Source organism: Anopheles cruzii, chromosome 3 (assembly GCF_943734635.1).
Source record: "Anopheles cruzii chromosome 3, idAnoCruzAS_RS32_06, whole genome shotgun sequence".
Lineage (NCBI taxonomy): Eukaryota > Metazoa > Arthropoda > Insecta > Diptera > Culicidae > Anopheles > Anopheles cruzii.
Window position 1 is genome coordinate 48,079,656 of NC_069145.1, and position 21,492 is coordinate 48,101,147.

The following is a 21,492-nucleotide window of genomic DNA, read 5'->3' on the forward strand; positions in this document are numbered from 1 at the left end:
TTATACCGAAATTTTTGAGCCTATTTTTTACTGTAAAGAGTAGATACATAATTAAAGATTCATGTGATTTCCCGGAGATTCCTCTGTTCTGTTGCCTTGTTAAACGGCAGCCCACGATGGCAGGAGGTAAGATGAACGATGTATACCCGGAAGGAATAGCTGATTCAATTGCCAAACACGTACTTTGATTTAAAGCTTAGCCCCCATAAAGGATGTGCCCACTATCGTAAATTGCATCTCTCCAGCTGTAGAAATTCCCTCGGTGTCGGGCCTTTCTTTCAATTTTGCTTTCATCTTTCAACCTTCTTCAGTTCCATTGAAGTTATGCCATTCTGAATGGTAACAAAGGTCCGAAGGTACGAAGGTCCGAAGGAACAAAGTGTGGCATGTAAATTTAATACCCTGCACAGCATATGCGATCCTGTATCCTTCGAAGGACATCTCTTTCTCTTCTCATCTCATCTTCTCATCTCGTTTCCTAAGCATTCGTTTACGGTAAAAAGATGAAAATAAGAAACGCAATAAAAGATGCATCAAAGTAAAATGTATAAAAATATCATCATCAACCATCACGAGTGGTAGCTGTAGTTGAATTCACCGTGGGAGACGCTCTTTGTTTTTTCGCTTAAACTTTTTGTTTTGTTCCTATTTTGGCCAGATGCCCCATTTAGCACCAGAAAAACCTTCCATGTTGAAACCCTGTATTATAAGTCTGATTTCAGTTCACCAAAAGCATTACTGTAGCTCTAGTAACAAACCATCCTTAATTTGGCAATGGGATTTTTTATTTCTTTAAGAACGGATTATACTTCATTGAGTTATAAACTGGAGTATGTTACAATCGTGGAATTAAGCTGATAGGTAGTGATTGTTATTTTCCAATGGTCAAGTCCAGACTAGAACAACGATTTACTTAAGGAAAAAGCTCCGAACTCCTTGATAATATGAATACGGTCTTGCACGACCAGTTAATCAGTTAAGTACTATTTTCAGTAAATTTCTCAAACTTAGGGACGAATAACCTGCACCAAAATACCCACTGGCAGACCTTCGACAGACCAGCATCATTGAAATGTAGTCATGTCAGCGCGCTTTTAAGGCACCACACAATAAACTCTGCCCCGTTTCTGAGAAATAATTTTGGCAAATCATTAAGGCTGACGCTAATCACGAAATCGTGTTAATGATGGAATGGAAGAAGGCAAACAATGAGTAAAGTACCGTGCCTGCCTACCTTGATAAGGATTATCTGCCAGCAGCCGCGCGTTTTTCGCCCCACTGTCTGCCGCAAAAAAAAACTTTATCTAGTTGGATAGAGCTTTCGAAAGCTCAACAAGCTAGAGATGTTATCCCATATTATGTTCTTTTGCTCTCATCCTGCACAAGTACGCACAGAGGGGAAACTTTCTGCTGAATCACCATGCGTCTCCATCGGGCCGGTAGTGTCGGGAATTGATCAATGGATCCATAGGGAGTATGCTGTTCGAGGAGTGGCGAAGCAAAAGGTATTTTGAGCTTATCTTTCCTGCTGCTCGATGGTTTGCGTTGATTAATTATCCTTCGAGCGTGACCGCAGGTTGCCTCTCGGGTCAGGATCAAACATCGCTTCCGCTTGCGTTGATGGAATAAACTAATGAAAATATTCCTATGAATCCTGAGTGCCAAATGACACGTCCTCTAACGGTAGTACGCCCTTTAACCTACGGAGAACGTCTGAATAGTACAATGTTTAGCCATGTGCAAGCAGGAGGGTTAAATTGCACTTCTGCAAGATGCTGAAGGTTTTCTTTTTTGCCGTAAATGAAAGCTGCTCGAGGCTCGCAATAACAGCGTCAGCAAATGAAAGCAACGTCATTATAGTGCAATTATGAAAACACCTACCAGCTAGCCGTGCAAGCGGCAAGTGCAAATAACGGTTGAGATGTGGGACCGTCCCGTAGCGAACGTGTGGCTCACATGACGTTACTCGCGGCGCCCAGGATGTCGCTGGCAAACTTGCAAATCGTTCTCCACACGTACATGTGGCCTACGTTCCGAGAATGCTAAAAGTTGACCACCCTGCAGATCAAATGTGGAGTACGTTTCTCTTGACGTCACTGGAAGTGTTAGTGATGGCAGTCAAATCTCGAAAAAGCGTTACTGAAACGCGAACGATAGTAATTGCTATTGTTTCCATACTACTGAAGTCATAATCATTCACGTCCGAGCACAATCTTCAATAACCCTCGTTTCGTATGTTGCTCTTTTTCTGTTTTTTGATTCCCAGTAAAGAAGCGGACTAAATACAAAGTTTAGAAAAAATAAGGTCAATTCCTTCCCTGTATCCTCGTCGTTTCTGGGAATGTTCGTACAATTTGAACATATCTTTTGTCAAAGATTTTTGTCTGACTGTCATAAAATTTAACTCCGGGCAATATTTAGAAAAGTCGAAATTCGATCGATCAATTCATCACAAATCCCCTTTGTTGAGACCAATCAATACATAAAGCAGCAGACAAGTTCTCCAATGTTAGAGCTTTATAATGATACAGATACAACATAATACCATAATACAGTCAGATCAAACCTAATAAACAATAACAAATCAGTGACATGTCCCTTGGTCATATAATATTAATTTTTGAATGAAATTCAATTTTGATTTACATACTAGTAAACGGAAAAGCTATGACTATCGTCCGACACTTGGGAGGAACCTAATGATAAGACAATACACACCAAGAGTGCATTCATAACCAGTTGAGCTACAATATTCCTACTTATCAACAACAAATACATTTTTTTCATATGAAGTGGATTGTTAGTAGTGCTTATGACTGACTTACTTACAAAATACACTTGTCTCAGTCCACATCTTTCGGCTTTTCTGTGATGTGTTTGATTTTAATTTTATGACCTCGGCGGGTTTCTTATAATTTCTTTCCGATCGTTCGAACATCAAGTGGCTTAGAGATTCTTGCAAAAGTAATTACATTTTGCGATATACTTTTATTGCTGCCCGGCTTTCCGCTCGAGACTTTCGATGCTCGTGTTCAAGATAAGACAGTCGCTCCAGACATCCAATAAAAATATTACTCACTCATCGAGGGACCGGACACGTACAACAAAGTGCCCGACACTTCTTGGTTTATATTGCTTCTGAACGACGTTAAACTGATTACGTGGTTATATAAAACTCATCCAATGTACGATGGGACATTGGTTCGCATGAAACGTTCGCAAATTGACAAATTGTGTGTTCCTGATGGTGGTGAAAAAAAGTCATACACGAATTACGGTTGAAACAGCGCTTTAACACTCCTGAAGGTCCTTTTGCGTGGCTTCCCAAGCAGAATGGTAGATCGTGATATGGCAGGAAGAAAATATGCTTCAGTTGCGCTCATCTGTTGTCGCGAAATACGTAGAATAGTTTCAGTGCTGCGCAAAGGGTTGCTAAATGGTCCATTTGTTAGGAATGGCTCTAGCCGTATTTGGTACACCTCAGCAACCATCCCATTCACAAGAACTTGGTGCACAATTCGCGTTGTCTGCATAGCTCCCGGCTTCCGCTGACTACCTAGTTCCATCAATAAAAGCAGGTCATTGTTCCCAGTAAACACCCAATGTCACATCAAACGTGAGCCGGTTTTTAGCACCAACAAACAGGTTTAGTCCCGTTACCAACGGGTGAGGTGCTAAACAGACGAAATATTGGTAAATCAGTCGGAAGCAGCAAAATAGGGCTTCAATTGCCCGGAATATCATGTCTGCCGTAACAAGACGATTGCTCTTTCCGATGATGCTCTGCAGTAAGCTTGCTCAGCAAGAAAATTTTAGCTCACTCCGTAGCAGCAGCGTTCGTTGTACATTTTGTTCATTTGGTACCCATGTTTGTTAAAAAAAACCTGGAACCATGGCTGCTTAAAAGCCATGGTTCCAGCCAACGATCGATCATGGAAAACTTGTTCCATCTCCAACCCGTGCGCCAGTTCTACTATCGCTCTACATACTACCGACCGATGACGATAATGTAATCGACACAATCCAATACTCGAAGTTCGTTTAATGATACTCGCCATCTGCCGACACGTCTGTCGCTGGTGTTGTGGTGGTTGCTAATATTATTTTCACCGCATTTGGGTGCGTTGGCAACTTAGGACGCAGGTATGACGTATGACCGACAGCCAGCTCAGGTGCCGCGTACCATGTACTGCTTCTTCGTACTAGGGTGCTACTACGAACGGTAAACAATCGATGGTCTTCGAAGGTCACGGAATCAGGGCCCGTATGTACCACCACTGTAACCCACGGACAGTGAGGAACTTTCATTCAAATGGTTTACCAAAAATATTATCAAGATTGTTCCATTCGATGTCGAAGACTTAATACAAAAGAAGTCCGGAATCTCACATTTTTAACGTGATTGCTGTACGAAAGGAAACAGTTGTAGGGGGTTCTATGATACCACTTTAATAAAGTGATAATTATTATCAATTATAAATTATAGATAAGGTTCAACAATATGATGTTATGTGGCGCAAAAATGGCAAATATTCCTCAGTTACTACTTTACTTCAGTTATGGTATACTATGCTGATAATTGCAAATGTTTCCGAAAAAAGTATGTAATGCTGACTATTTTCATTCGCTTCAAAAATCGAAACGACGGTTTTTTTTCATCGAAATTTTTACTTTTAACTAATAATACCAGATAGTAAATAAATATAGTGTAGTAAATAAATTCACTATACACATTCACTACATTTTGAATGGTGTCAAATGAATCACATTTGTCTCAGCTATGTTACATAATACAAGTAATGTATAGAACTGAGTACAAAAAACATCTCCCTTTGCATGAAAATTAATCAAATCATCATCACATAAAGTAATGTTTTCGATTTTTGGAACACTGAGGGTTGATGTATCGTTTGGAACGTTACTACCTCCAGTTTTCTTTGTTGCGTTGTGCCAAAACTTCGTATGTGGCGCCGTGGATGCGAATAGAAAAAAGATTGGACCGAGCGTAGTTCGAGCCCAGGTGCAAGAAGAAATATATTGAAACAACTAAACTCTGAACTATGACGTTCAATCAATCGACTCGGTTATGGATCGTACGGCCTGTATACGTTCTTTGTAGCAATATATAACCCGGAGCCACTTGTCATTCACGAAGCAAGAAAAGGCGAACCAAAGCTTGTGTTTTATGTATGATGCTCAAACATTGTGGAAACATTGTGTCGATATTCATAGGACCAAACTGCATTTAAGTAAATAAGCTAATGTCCATGACCGATTTATTGATGATGACTTGTTTCTGAGCTAACGAACTTACACACTATACAGCACTCTACCAATTAGAACAAATGGAAACGAGCATGACATTAACTTCATTACCGCAGCATCGATCCCGGAAAGGTTCTATTCCGGTCGCTGCACAACGAAGTGTCATCTTTCCTCACGCTTTGCAACACACTCAGCTTGCTATTTACCTGAGGCATTGAATCTGCTTCTTTGTCTTGTCTTTCACAGTGCTCAACGATGGCTCTATCACACAGTTCCTCCCATCAATATTGACCAGGCAAGAGAAAATCGATTCTACTACTAGCCCGAGAATCTGCTGAAAGGTGTAGAAAAAGGCCAGCGATGGTTGTTAACTCTAACCAAGTAATATCGTTTGTTAAATCAAACAGCAAAAACGCTGTCGAAGGAGAACCACACTGCAACGCACAAAAGCTGGATATCCATACTTTAACACTCACCGTACGGCTGGCAGCGAAATGATGCCAACGACGGGCGACGAGCACCGTTCCTTTACTTCAATGTCTGCCAACGTTTTATGGGCAGAGCAGCAGCGTCCTACGCACCGGTATCAGCAGCAACAGGAACCAGTAAAGGATCAGCACCAGAAAGAACGGAAGCTGTGGAAGAGCCTTAGTTAATATCATATCACATCAGACGCCCGCGTTGCTCGTCAGCCTTCTGGCCCTGCCCTGGTGCTCCTCGTGCATTTTGCCGGTGAAGCATTGATCTGCAGAGTTGTAAAACCAACAGACGACACCAGACCGTCACCGTTGCATCGTAGTCAAGCTGCATCAACCCCACACCCGGTAGCGAAGGATGTTGAAAGAAAGGGAAGACCAGGACCTGGAAATATGCAAAGCCCCATCGCCCTCTTCTGAGGATAGGTAAGACATTCGCCTCGGTCAGTTTCAGCCGCCTACGCTTGGTAGATCGTCCAGTGTTACAAATGAAAAGCGATGCAGTGTCCTCGAGTGCCCAGGAATGCAATATGAGGTAATAGCGTAACGAGCACAATTCCAAGAGTCGGTGAAGAGTTTCTGAACCAGAAGATTGTTATGGTCTTTAAAATGACAGAACTTCGTTTGCAAACACCAACTGGTAATCAGGATTTTCTGTTTACAATAATGAACAAATCAACTCATAACTGGATTTGGATGGATTATACCGAAATTTTTGAGCCTATTTTTTACTGTAAAGAGTAGATACATAATTAAAGATTCATGTGATTTCCCGGAGATTCCTCTGTTCTGTTGCCTTGTTAAACGGCAGCCCACGATGGCAGGAGGTAAGATGAACGATGTATACCCGGAAGGAATAGCTGATTCAATTGCCAAACACGTACTTTGATTTAAAGCTTAGCCCCCATAAAGGATGTGCCCGACTATCGTAAATTGCATCTCTCCAGCTGTAGAAATTCCCTCGGTGTCGGGCCTTTCTTTCAATTTTGCTTTCATCTTTCAACCTTCTTCAGTTCCATTGAAGTTATGCCATTCTGAATGGTAACAAAGGTCCGAAGGTACGAAGGTCCGAAGGAACAAAGTGTGGCATGTAAATTTAATACCCTTCACAGCATATGCGATCCTGTATCCTTCGAGGCTAACCCAACGGTGAGCATAATTCTTCGAATTGAGGACATTCGATTTATGCTTCTATTCCCAGTCCAGCCTCCTCCGGTTGTTCGAACTGGCGTGGCGTTAGGGGTTGGTGTCCTTTCCATTTCATCTTGTGGGAGCGTTGTTGTTTTCGTTGATGCTACTAATGTGGTCCCTCGTAGAGGGAAACGGCTGGTCGGTGCCAGGAAATTTTGCCGGCATTACTACGGACACCAAACGGGTTGTAGCATAACTCAATCTTCAAACGAATCGGTATGAATATTTCTTCACCAAACGAACCAAAATTGAAAACCTCTCACTAATGTAGAAATGTATGTGTGAGTGATGGCCATCCCACTGGTGCCAAAGAACTGCTTCGGAGGCCGGATCGAACTGAACACTTTCACCAATACCCTTTCCTTTGTCAATAGACCTCTTCTTTAGCTGCTTTGAAGTTACCTTTAGCAAGTAAACCGCAAGCTCGGGTGTTGAAGGAACTGAAACTTTACAAGTTTAACCCAAATCTTGCCACGTTGTTGACTCTTCCGATAGCACGGAGCGTTCAGAAGCACCAATTAAATTACCAGATGTTTCCATTATTGCATACTTCGTTCAAGGAAAGCTTCGTTCTCCGATTTGTTGAGTGATATTTTTAGAATTTTGTATAGTAATATCGAGCAGAAGAAAACTGCAGTAAAGGGAGAAAGAAACTGATTTAATCTAATGGCAATATAAGCTGTAACAGGGTATATTTGGAAATCGCTTTTGGGTTGCTTGGATAGACTGGAATTATTTGCCGCCTCTCAGTCTTGTATGTGCCAGAAAGTAAGTAGCGCTTTTTACAACATAGCCGAAGCCACCCAAATGTAACGTATAAAGTATTAAAAGTAATGTTAAATATGCCTCTGTGTTTAAGCATTGGATTCACCAATCGCTTTGCTTGAAGAATTTATTCACAAATGGTTGTTGTGGATAAATTCACATTAAGTTGCACAAATGAGATTTGTAAGACTTCAATTGGCAACTGGCTTGGCTTATCTTATGTATTATCTTATGGTTGCTGAATCATGTTCATCATCGTTGCTGAAATGACTTTTCATATCGTGATCGTGAATACTTTTTCAATTTTTTATTTTTACTTTGCAAATTAAATATTACTCAATATTCAATGTGCCATGTGTTTCAAAAGCATCTGAATAGTTATTCGTCCCCCGACCTCACCGCAAGACCGATATTTAAATTGTGATTGTCGAGATAGGACCACAGACAGTCGAAAATGTACTCAAAAATACGTCGATCGAATGGCCAGCCGTGATGGACATTTGAGCGAAATTGTTTTTCATAAAACAAAATTCATGAATCAACCTTTCGAATAAATGTTCAACCATCGAACAATTATTAAGCGGTTTTTATTTTAAAACCAAATGAAAAAGAAAATCTCAAATGGCTCATCCTGTACGGACAGAGCCGTGTTGGCTGCAATTTAAAGTTTGCCACTCGACTCAGGTTTCACTGTCAGGGTGCAAAGTAACGAATTTCGTTTGGAAACGGATGGATCGGTGCAACGTAGACGGATGATCCTCGGACGAACCGCCCCATATTTAATTTTTTTTAATTTGTCTTTGCAGAAAGCTACACGATTCGGATATTGATCCTGTTGGATCGCAACGGTAAGTTACTCACATAATATTTTTTCCTTAGTACTTTATTGACTGTACGTAAACTGAAAATCCACCATCGAGTATCGAAACATACCTGTGTTTGACTTTTTGCCTATTTAGTCGGCCATTGTCATTCTACAATAGCTTGAAGTACCTTCGTGCAAGTGGAGACAGGCAGTTTATGTTGTACCATATAAAATTGGCATTCATAGTCATTACACAAAGCAAGAAGCGCAACGAAATGCAAACACGGTAACGATTGTTTAATCGAATCACCGAACAGCAAACACCCAAGGAAACCCTAACTCATCATTCAATTGATACGCACAGAGCCACTGAAAGGCACGCAACGCTTGCTGCTAGGTAATTGTTTGTTGTACGGAACCTACCTACAAGGAAGCAAACTTTGGGGAGGAAAACATCCCCATGGGATATGTTACAATCATCCCGGTCAGCAGAAATTCTCGTTTGATTCAACGAATTCTTCAAACCACGCCATGTTCTGTGCGCAGACTCGCACCAAGCTGTAGTGTATAGTGAACACAGATTTACGAAACATAGCAGAAATATTTTTACAATTAAATCCTGAGTTGAGTTATTATTATTTACAGGAGTTGCATTCATTCAAAACAACACACTTTGCCTAGTTGACCATTTAGTAATGTTCCCATCGCGGCGGCACAAATTTATGAAAGCGGGTGGGTAATTTCGCTGGGTCGCGCTCCCCAAATTATCACAATCCCAAAAGACCCTTAAATTATGCTTAAACGTGAAATGTACACTCTCCTCGAGGATCGATCAAAATTATGAAAACTTTCTATAATATGCGACCGTTCCTGACAGGCAGGCAAGTTGTTCCCTTTAAAATAAGCTCCACTTCCCAACGGTCTGCCGTAATTTCGGGAGTTGTTGTATTGAAGCTTTGCCTGATTGGTTTTAAAATGTATGCAAAAATACACCGCCCTTTGCTCTATGTCCCACAGCAGGGAAAATTGCTTTAAAATAATGGCGTTTGCCCTTACTCACGTTCATCCACAGTGTTTACAAGAAAACATCCTCCAACCAGCTGCTAACGTTGTACCTTGGGAGTCGGGAACTGGTTGCTCGGAAAGGAGTTATCGAACCACTCAAGGGCGTGCTCTACATCGATTCGAAAATAGTCAACGAGTCTAAAATTTACGGACAGCTCACATTAACTTTTCGGTAAGTATTATTGCTCCTCAGAGCGTAAGGTCACAGTGCTGTGATTTAATGCTAAATCTTGATTGGTTTGTTCTTATCAATGAAGTAGCAGCAGCAAATAAATATAGGCTTGACAAACATAATCCCAAGTTTTGTTTTGCGGTAGAATGTAATTTTTCTCGCACTAAACATTGGTCTACTGGGGCTACTTCTTAACAGGTTTACTATATTTGTTATGTTAAATCTTGCAAAAGTGGGACCAAACTCGACAATTAATTTTTCCTTCTAGTCTTTCGTTTTCCAATGAAAATAATAAAAAGGTTCACTGTATTTTTTTTTCTCTTGCTTTCTATCTTCCTGTCTCCGAACTTGATCCAAATTACCTTCGGTCGGCATAATTATTACCACCGCACGTCGTGACACAATAACGAATCCTGCGGTGGTTCTGCGAACGACAGCTATGGGCGTGAGGACGAAGAAGTTATGGGACTTAAGTTCTGCAATGAAGCCGTTATTGCTTTGCAACAGTTTTGGCCACGACCGGCAGGCTGCGAAGTGGAGTCGCTTACACCGTTGCAGGTATGTATGGTGCGGTCGATAAGTACAAATTTTATGTGTTGCAGCCATGTTTAAAATATCCCTATTTTTTTTAATTTATTTCGATATTGTTAGCAAGCTTCTTATTAATTGAAATTTCTACCACTAATCGCACTCTGGGCCAAACAAATAATGGGAATCAATTGTTAAAAGAGAAAAACTTAAAAAGCAAAAAATTCAAAACAATATTTCTACTGATTTCGGTTTCCCGAAACCTTACCTTTTTTATACGCATTGTGCAACTGCTTCGTGAATATAGACGGTTTCGAGGAAATTGATGTTTTGCCCTTCAACGTCCTTCAGCCAACCGTTTCCATGGGTTCGACAGCTCCTATGGGACTGCATTGAATTTTGTACAAAAGTATAAAAAATAGACATTTATGATGAAAGAAAGTAGGAATTCCAAACGCGACAAACTGCATACCGCCAACATATCAATGTTCGCTGCAGGTATATCGCCCACAGCATTCCGATGGCTTTAACGCTCATAGACCTCGTTACCAGCGTTACGGACAGGAACACAAAAAGTTTATAAATAATTGTGGCATTGTTTGGGAAGGATTTTGGAGTGTGGTTCCACGAATACAGCCTGCGCACCAGGTTTCCTCGGCAATCGGAAATCTAATAACACAGCGGAGGTGGTTCAATGATGCAGCCAAGCCCACCTTTCATAATTAAATCGGCCATTCCCTTCCATGCTCATACCTGTACCAGAAATTACTGCCACAGGATGTCCCAGTAACGAAGCCAATAAGCGAACGGATGATTTTTGCCATTACGCTGCCCTCTTGTAACGTTCGTGAAGCGAATAATCGAGCCGCGCTCTCTTTTTGTTTTTTCGCACGCACTATGATAGGAAGCACTATTGGAAAGGCTAGGAAAAAATGCGGTTCCCTTTACGCTGGAAATTGGAACGCTGGCACCACCGAGTGTGCAGCTGCTACCGGCAAAACGTTACACCGGAGCTCCGATCGGTACCAGCTACGACGTAAGGGTTTACACGGGTAAGTGCACTATTTCCGGTCAGTTTGCCCACTAAAGTAAAGTGCGAGAAAAAAACGCGATACAGTTCCACGTTTTTTTCGGTTTGGCCACGGTGGCTGGAACTCCACTGGACGATCCGTAGCTGTGCGCGTTCGAAGCAATCGAACGCGTCATTGGCATCATCCGGTGGCTCCCGCCGATGGCTAATTGATTTACGATGCTTCTTCCGGTGTTGTTGATTGTACCTTTTTCTCTCTATCACTTCACTAACTCGCATCCATCCTTTGTTATGTTGCTGGCCGGCCACGTCCTGCAGCAGAAACGTCGGGAGACGAACGTGTCCAGCGTCGATCGACTGTGAGATTAGGTATAAGATTAATCCATAAGATCTGCCTTGATAGTACCAAAGCGCCGGCCGCTCTCGAGACGGCCACAGTAAATAATTCTTCCTTCAACGATGGTAGCAGCCTCAGTGCGGCTTCCTCCGGAACTGGCCCTGGACCGAAAACCCCTCCAGCCCTGGCTCCTCAAGCCTCGATCGCCTGCGGGCCGGACAGCAACGCTAGCAGCACCGTGCCTCGAGCTCTACGGTTGCGCCTTTCGCCAAAATCCCTGAAGCTATCATCGCTCCACCGGCACAGCAGCAGCGTTGACAGTACAAACGGAGGCATCAAGTCCTACGGCGATCATGCCATCATCGAGCTGACAGAAACGAATAAGGTAAGCTTCTGCTGTCCATAGGTAACACAAAATTTATTGACCTCAGGCCACCCGGAGATTTGGTCGTGTGAGACATAAATTGAATTCGATACATCACGACATGACGGACTACGCACAGCGGAGGAAGAAAAATACTCAAAAAATATTGCTTTATCGTCAACGTAGAAAAAATGATCAAACAATTTAGGAAGAACCTATTCCTATCCTGACATTAATCACTAGTGACACAACTTGGAGCAATTTATCAAAACTAGAGATATGTTACTGCTATACCAAATACTGGTTATGCTCCAAAACTATGTGCTCTCACGCCACGTTAGCAATACATTATCATAGCTTTTCGTTATGTTATCGTGTTTTCATCAACTAACACTGCAAATTGCACTTATAATCCGTTAATTGAGCAGTGCTCAAAAGGAGCACTAAAGTAAAAATGGTAAACATATCACCAAGATTTCTCTCACACGAAGATTTCGTCTCGTGAACTTTTCTTGATAGGAAGTTTTGTATTGTGGTGGCGCCTTGATCTTTATCAACACCAGGCGCCTCCATTAACACAAAATGTAGCAATGAAAGGACTCGCAGCTAAGCCCGATGTGTATATACCTTTTCGACAAAATAGATAAAGAATCAATTTCGTAGTTTCGACAACAAACTTAAAAATGAACAAAAAAAAAGAAAAATGTGCCCCGTCGCTGAAGCTTATTTTGTTCGAAAAATTATCGTTTTCGCATCCTCACTTTTGCAATAAGTTTTAATAATTTTAACACGTCGTTAAGCGATTCATTTTCTATTCATCTAAAGCTTTGACACTTGGGTTTTCAGATATATTCGAAAACCATAAAATGCCAGCCCTGTGATTTCGAAACTACGAAATGGATGACCCTGTATGATCTACATATATTGACCTCAACGAAGTAGAACGAAGTATTCTGCATAGATGCAGAATCTACTGGCAAAGTTTGCCTTGATTAACAAAGACGACACCGAAAAGTTGTGGCAGCTATTTTTTTTCCATCAGTACTATGTAATGTATAGAGGTCGAAAGATTTGCATCTAGTACTAATAATGCGTATAAAGTTAGTTTTAATAATGCAAAATCAATAAAAATAGCGTAAGCCACGAGCAGCAGAAGCTGCCCGCTTCGTGAGTCAGGTACTCACCATAGGCCTATCGGTGCCTATTGTCCCCCTTAACAAGCATTGTTGAAGAGTGAACAAGAGATTGTCAAACCAATAAGAGACACATTAACAGCATATGCTATGCGGCAAGCTGCGGCCCGTGCCATACCGCTCAGCGAAGAATGTTTCTTTTATTTATTGAACAACCTTTTCCTTTTTCTCCGGCTCTGTCTTGACTTTGCAAACAGACGAACCCTATCCAATTACGACGGTCATTATTTGCTTTTATGATGAGGGATCATGTCCGTCGCCGAGATCGTCGTCATATCTTATCGTACAACCAAAACCAAACAACAGCCTCTTCAGTAGCAGCAGCAGTAACAGAACAGGCTTCATGCTTATCAGAACCTATTTCCGGTCACCTCCACTCGTCAACAAAGAAAACTCCGCACATTCGAAGGTTTTGTCGCTGAGTACGGTTAACGGAGAAGGTAAATAATTGATCACGATCTTGGTCTCGGTCGAAACCCAATTTTACGCCACCTGGAACGGTAATATGCTTAAAATTTGTCTTGCGAGAACCTTACGAACGGCGGAATTCTGTAAACGTAAGAAACTGTTAAGTTTTAACGTTAGAGACTGTAAGAGATTAACTGTGGAAACTCAACAGCAAATCGTTAAGAAAACCGATCCACATAATTCAATATTTCCTTGAAAGCAAATTGCTTTTCCCATATTCCTTCTATCGTAAAAGTTCATTTGCAGTAAATTCATTTGCGTGGCAACGTTGAGGTCAAATTAGAGGTTTTAGTATACTTTTTGAGTGGCTTAATGTTCTCCGTAGAATTCTGGTTTATGCAGCAAACAATCAGCGCAACTCTTGTTCACTCAAATCGGATTTCCCACACGAAATATGTGCATACGATCGTGCACCAAGTTTCTTTGAACTATATCATCCTATTAACTTCTCACTCACTTACTGATGGCTGTGTAATATGTGATTTACAATTGAATTTGGGAAACCCTAAAGCCTCGCCATAAGCATGAATGATAAAATTGAAGAAACCATTAAGCTTCGAGACACGACATCGCGTGCCGCAATCGACAACAAAACAGCTTCAGTGAAACACACAAAATACTAAGCTTCCCTCATATCGACATTTCGCAACTAGGCCATCGAAAGGAAGTACGGCTATGATGGTGTTTCGAGATGCTGCAGTAAAAAGACGCACACAACACAAGCACCAATCACTAATATACTCTAGGGCTTAGCAGCATTCATTCCAATAGGGATTTGTCACAAACTATCCATTAGATCGTGCGTAAATGCTATATTTCGACGAAACAGGCAGAATTTACCCAATACCTCTCGCTGCAATGTTTCTTGCTATAGCACGCCAACTGTCTAATCAACAATTTGTAACAAAGACACAAATTCAATTCTCGCAAAAAATAACTATATGTTTTGCTCTTGAAAAAAGAGTGTCCCGCTAGTCAGACAATAAAAAAGATCTCAAACTCACATAATATCGTTGCGAACAGTGTTAACTAAACTTGTTACAGAATTTTAATATCCCTTCTGAAGTCAAATAAAAACATTTGCAAAACGGTAGTCCGTCGCTACTTGTTGCTACCTCTTCAAGTCGCAACATTCGGTGAAGTTTTCTAAGGGGATGTGAGGCTACATTTAATCGTCTTGTTAACCTTTTGCTTTCTGTCACAGCATGATGAAGGGGTAGCCAAAAGCGCAACTGAAGAATAAGCAAACAAACTACAATTGCTGTCCGGTTTTTTCGGTTTTTCAGGGACCGCAGCTATCTGTCGACAAACCATTCTTGTGGGCTGACGGCCGTGTCAACCTGAAGGCATCCCTCAACAAGGCGGCCTATGTGCATGGCGAAAACGTAACGGTTACCCTTGACATCAAGAATGACAGTCGGAAAATTGTCCGGAAAATTCGGGTAAGCGTTGCAGCTACTGGAGGAAACTTTCTGGGCCGGGCGGTTGGCTCTGGCCATGATTTTCCACGTGCTAAATAACAACGGTGGTTTGTGATCAGCAAAGAAAAGGGCACCACTACGTATCAGCATCAGCGTTTCTTCAGCTTATTAGCTTATTTTGCACAAATAAGAAATACAAAGCCTCAGTACCTGTTTAACATTAGATTTGGTCATGTCAGCTACCGTTGTCGTATGAAATCGCTTAAGGACGCCATGAATGAAGGGCTTTTTGTCGAGTTTCCACATTTTGGTACAACGGTGCTACTCAACTAATAGATAAAGAATGTTTATCTTGTCAAGGCGCCGTTCTAGGTGATAGCTATGCTTAGAGTAATAGCCATCACCTACACATCCTTCAGACGTACCACGTTCCCCAATCAACGGAGATTTTGCCTGAGCATGGAAAAATTAGAGATCCATTGCTGGTTGGAAAATTTGGTGACCAGAGAATTTTGAGAGGCTTGCTGGACGATCGAAAAGCTGGGCATGCCAGTCGAAGCATAGTTATCATAAGCAAATCCTCAAATATATCATATTTAATATCAAAAGAATAACGGGCGCTTCTAAAGGTGAATCCTGGTGTAACATGAAACACGTAGGTTAATCCTCAACAGCACAGGTGTAGTTCTGCTTATGGTGTAACCTAAAGTTTCTACCAGCTACACCTTAGAGCATCACGGTAGAGGATTGCTTGTTGCTGTTTGTAGCTGTCGAATTTTAAATAGAATTTGTAGAATTTAGTTTGAAGAAAGAAACCAAAGAAAAACTGACTGACTGAAAACTTAAGACTGTTAGTTTTCGTATACTTTAGAAAATGTTGTATACTTTAGATATTTCGAAAGTGTTAATTTCGTATAAACGAGGATCTATATTATTATTATTCTTTTTATTTGGCGCTACAACCGCTGGATATTTATTGGAACGATTTTTGATCAATTTTGAACCATTCCGGTTACAAGTTTCTAAATCACGCAATTTGTAAGGTACGGACACTATTTATAACTTTTCGTAAGACATTTGGTTGACACTTTTCATTGATCTTTAAAACCAAAATATTGAATGTAGACAATTTGGCAGTGCAAATGCAACAAAACTTGTTATTGATTACTTGATTATATAAAAAACTTGAGAACGCTAGATGAAAATACAGACTGTATGTGTAAGTCTTGCATCGTATATCTATCTTCTATATATATAAAAGAGTACCGCGTTATTGGCTGTTTACTTATAACTCAAGAACGGCTGAACCGATTTGGCTGAAAATTGGTGTGGAGGTAGCTTAGATCCAAGGGCCCCAGATAGGATACTTTTTATAATCCGATCGCGTCACAATGAAGCCACAATACGCACAATGTGTTTTTTTTCATATACTGACAACGGGACAAACAGAGCGCGCAACAGCAAACAATTGTTGGCTTCTTTTTCTCGCTAATGAAGTGTTTGGGTTCGAATGTTTGGATTTTTGTTTGTTTGGGAAAAGTAATGAAGGGTTAAATTCGTGTCAATTCCAGAAATCCTGATCTTGAGATAAATGAGGAGATACCAGCTTACAGTTAAGAATGCCAGCGCCAAAACGTGAAATGAATGACGCATATAATCGAGATGTTTGGTGCATGTTGCGAGAAGTTTTGGAGGCGCAATGATTTTACTGTCCTGAAATTTACGCCAAACACTGCCAGTAATTCCAAGATCAGCTGACGAAATGAAGTTCTTCTCTTCTTATTGGACAATAACCGTTGAGCGGTCTTAGCCTGCACCAGAGACAATGTTAATCTCTGATGCTTTCTGTAAGTGTTTGTTTTTACGGGCGGGATTGTTGGTCCCGAACCAACCACCTTCCTGTCACGCCGTTATCGGGAATCGAACCCAATCCAGCTGCGTGACAACGACGAGCGTTACCAACTGCTCTGTCAGCGGGGGCAACGAAGGCCGACGGGCCGACGAAATGAACGCTTGCCTCAAACCATAGAATCTATGGCCTTATTTGAAGAAACTCCAAACATGATAGTTGCATTGCTTAACGATACATGTGATGATGATTTGTCTGAGCAATTGCTGACTATTTGTAACGGTCGAGTACCTGTCGATGAATCAAGCGGATTGATTTAATTTCCTCCGAATTTCTGTCTCAGTGAAAGAAGAACTTATCAACAAAGTATTTCCAAAAATCATTTCCAACTTCAAAAAAAGTAAATGATTGAGTGAACGAGCAATTTTGGCGGCACAGAATACAGATTTATAAGTGACCCAAGCTATATACCAGGGGTGTGCGTTGAGATTGGGACTGTTTGTAACACACAAAAAATGTTTATAAAATTTTAATGCGATTTTCTGTTTTATTCAAAGTATGTGCCATCGCTAGCTATACATTTCTCCTATCGCTCCGCTAAATCATGGATTCCCAGACGAAAGAATTCTTCGACTTTTCAAGTAAACTAATTAGTCATCACATTTCGAGTTCTTCGTAGAAAAACGAAGGGCTGCTCAGCCAATACGTGTCCCATCGATGAAAATGAATGATATTCGGAAAGAACCAAGTCTGGTGAAAAAGGCGGGGAGGGATAGCAGCTCCCATCCAAGTGATTTGATAGTATCCTGAAACATTTTTGTTTTTTGGAGCGCCTGGTGCTTGATTCCACGGCCTACTAGGCGCCTCCATTGTAAAAAACTGGAACGGCTTTTTGGTCGTTTTCGATCAATGCATGTTTCAAAATGATCATTTGTTGTCAGTAGCGATCGGAATTAACGTTTCCATCAGGTTTTAGGAGCTTGTGAAACAACACACCTTTCTGTCCCATCAGAAAGTCCGTTTTTTGGAGTCCTTGGACACTTTTTTTTGTAAAGTCAAAATCGCAATTTTGAAACTTTTTAAACCACTTAAAGCACTGCGATTTTCCAAACACAAGTCCCGACAAGCATTTGGTGCGATTCCGAAGCAGTTTTCTTCAACAGGAGCAGAAAAATTATAATCCCCGCAAAACATCATTTTCAGGCACAAAAGTTGACATAGTTTAACCCTTTCAATGGTGGTTTGCAAACCGAAATAATTTATTTTGCCACCTGAAATCATTTACCTGATGTCAAAACAAGGTAATGATGAATGAACCGCTAAACTGGGAAGTCCCAATCGACAGGTACAGCCATCTTTTTAACAGTCCCAATCTCAACGCACACCCCTGGTAATTCAGAATAAGATCATAGGAACAACACATTCATGTACATCTATTGACTGTGTAACAAATGAAGATGAAGCCACCAACTATCCAATTGAATTTCTAAACTGCTTGGATGTGTCACGCACGCACAATTTACGCCTAAAGGTTGGCTCCGTAGTAATCATGTTTCGAAACATAATCCAGCCAAAACTGTGGTAAGGTGGTAAGAAAATTGATGAATATTGTGATTTACGTGACGATTGGAGGAAAATTTGAAGGTGAGGTAGTTCGCATTTCGAGCATCCCGATGATCCCAACCGATACGCCGTTTGATTTTAAAAGAATTCAATTTCCGATCCGTCTGGCATTCGCTATGACCATTAACAAATTAAAAGGCCAACCCTTGAAAAATTGTGGTTTGAATTTGGAAAATCAATGTTTTTCCCATGGTCAATGGCATGGCATGGTCACGGGTAGGAAGACCATCTGCGTTGTTTGTTTTTCCACCTGATAAAAAAACAAAAAATTTAGTTTATCACAAGGTGCTTAACTGAAGAAAAAAGAAAACATAAAAGAGCCTACTAAAAAATCGTTAAAATAGTAGATTTTTAAATTTATCCTAATCCTAATTTAAAAAAATTAACTAGATAAAATCCACAATCTGTTTACCCCTGTTTGCCTTTGGGGCGGAACAAAGTTCGCCGGGTCTGCTAGTTTAGATCTAAATTAGCTAAATGTATTGCATACTTTGTGGATTTTACGCGGTTTTAACTTACACTACAGTTGATGGGTGATAAGATCAGTAATTTTGCTCGAATTCAAAATAATACAGCTGAGTTACTTTGCAGACCTATTGATGTGCTTATTAAGATTTGCCAAAGCGTTCGACAATTGTCTCCGGCTACAATTACCACCATGTTAAACAATCTCTGGTATTGTTTTGAGTCACCATTTGAGGCCTGTGAAAGTAACAAAAGCAAAACTATGCTCGACAGGAACGGTGTCACAACATTTTCGCTCTACCGTTTTTGGAGAATGGCACATATTTTCCCTGAACCTTTTTCTGAGTGGTCTTTTAGTGGCACCAGCGTCAGCCATCGACCTCGACGTCGGTATGAATATTCATGAGAAGCTTCGTCAAACCCAACATCAGATTTTAGCATATCTTGAAGCAACGTCTAAAGGGTTAAGGGTTTGAGGCTACAGTTACAGCTCCCGCATTGATCGCACGGAAGAAGGGGTCACAGACTTTCCGAGGAGCGCTAGAAGTGTTGACTATGTTGGGTTGGGAGTGGAGTTTTCTTCGGTAAGCATTCACCGTTTTACACAAAAGCTGTGAGAGCGTAACTGAGGTTAACCTGTCTTAGCATTGCCAGCCCTACCTATAGTATGTGATATATGCATTACAATAAACGATACAAGGAGCTATCCTATGGGCACCCTTAGGTAGAAAAGTGATCACTGTGAAAGTTAAGAAACTTCATCTTTGCATAACCTAACTTTCTAGAACAGCAATTCGCGATTGTTTGTTTTATTTTTTACTCTTAACTCATTTTTTCTCTTTCTCTTCGTCGTGTGCATATGCAAATATGCATCCTACCGCAACATAGTTGGTCGCAGTGCAGCATGTGGACGTGTGCATGTTCAGTAATGGAAAATTTAAAAACATCGTCGCCGAGGTGGACGTCAGCAAACATATCGGACCGGGAGACACGCTTCACGCATCCTACTCTCTGCTTCCGGTCAGAGGTAAGTGATATTTATGGTCTGGTCCGCGGCGGATATGATGTGATGTATTGCTGTATGCGGCTCGCTGTTTCAGAAGAGCAGAGCTATCGAGCTTGAAGGAAATTCTATCAAATGGCACGCTGTTTATACTTGCTCCGAGGTGGCCATACGAGGCAACAGCACAACTTCTCGTGGAACTTTAGTACACCTCATTCTTTCCCATTGATTATGGCCGGCTCTAAAAAGCGTTGTTGGTGAATTTAAAAAATCAATTACAATAGCTTATTTGCAGAATCTGTGGCAAAGTATTGATAACAAAAGGATTTACGTTCCGTGTAAGGAGTATCACTCTAGTAATTTACTTCTAATCATTGTTTTCCTGGAATCTAATATTCTAATAGTGTTCTAAAATGCTCATTAAATCGAATCGTTGAATCAAACGAAAGTTCTCCAGCGGCCTACACAATACATGAGAACAACATTATCACTCGATATGCACAAGTTGCGTTATTGCACAATGACTAATAACTGAACTAATCGTTTCAGGAACCACAAAAAATTGGATCGCCGTAGAAGGTGCCTTAGTCAGCAGTAACAGCGCTGATCCGAGCTCGTCGGCCTACAATTCTAAGCTGGCCACCAGCGCCCCGCGTGGCATGCTGTCCGCCTCCGTAAGCTCGACAGAGGAGAAGAATGTGTTCGCCATCTACGTATCATACTACGTCAAAGTAAAATTAATACTCAGCAGCATGGGTGGCGAAGTATCGCTGAAGCTACCATTCGTGCTCGGCAACGTGGAGCTTAGCAACAACCCAGACGGCTCCAAGCCGCCGGATACGTTGAGCGGGCTCAAGAAGATGCGAGAGATGCGACGAAAGTCTTCGGCCATCACCACCAACGGTGGAGTCGGTGGAAGTCTCGACTTTACGCCCTGCCGATCACCACTGTCCAAAGAACTTAGCGTGCGTGATACCGACGAGCCTGAGGACGAAACTATAGAAAGCGCCTCGCGTGTAAAAACCGTTAACCAGCACAATCAGATCTCCGCAACGGAAGTAGCAAGCGTCCGATCCAGCCGTCGGATACTGACAGATGTGTCTCCCTCGGACAGCAGCGGGCCGCGGGAAGAACAGATAACAATCAACAGCCGTCGGGAGCTGTTCAAGAACTCCAAGTTCAATGACAACCTTAGCAGTACAATCGACATAATAACGGAAGACTTCCAGACGATCACGGCCAACATTTCCAACCTGATTAAGTCGGACTCGAGCAAATCGAATTTGAACGAGGCCGGCACCTGCAACCAGGAGATTAGTGTCGAAGCTCAGATCCACTGTCCCCAGATGGGCACCACAATGGACGACAGAATCAGCAATCAGCCGTCACCGCAACGCTCCCCCCAGAGATCCCCACAGCGGTCACCATTGCGACGGCCAGAACATTGATAGTGTCGATAGGCTTACTATGAA

General features: G+C 41.5%; 1 protein-coding gene across 1 annotated transcript; it reads left to right on the forward strand.

Moving 5' to 3' along the window:
- The first annotated feature begins 6,086 nt into the window (after positions 1 to 6,086).
- Positions 6,087 to 21,468, forward strand: LOC128270511 (uncharacterized). The gene is made up of 9 exons (XM_053007917.1): positions 6,087 to 6,167; positions 8,504 to 8,545; positions 9,575 to 9,739; positions 10,177 to 10,297; positions 11,172 to 11,319; positions 11,616 to 12,019; positions 14,946 to 15,101; positions 19,906 to 20,044; positions 20,570 to 21,468. The coding sequence occupies exons 1-9, from the start codon at positions 6,100 to 6,102 to the stop codon at positions 21,466 to 21,468; spliced, it is 2,142 nt and encodes a 713-aa protein (XP_052863877.1). The 5' UTR covers positions 6,087 to 6,099.
- The last annotated feature ends 24 nt before the right edge of the window (positions 21,469 to 21,492 follow it).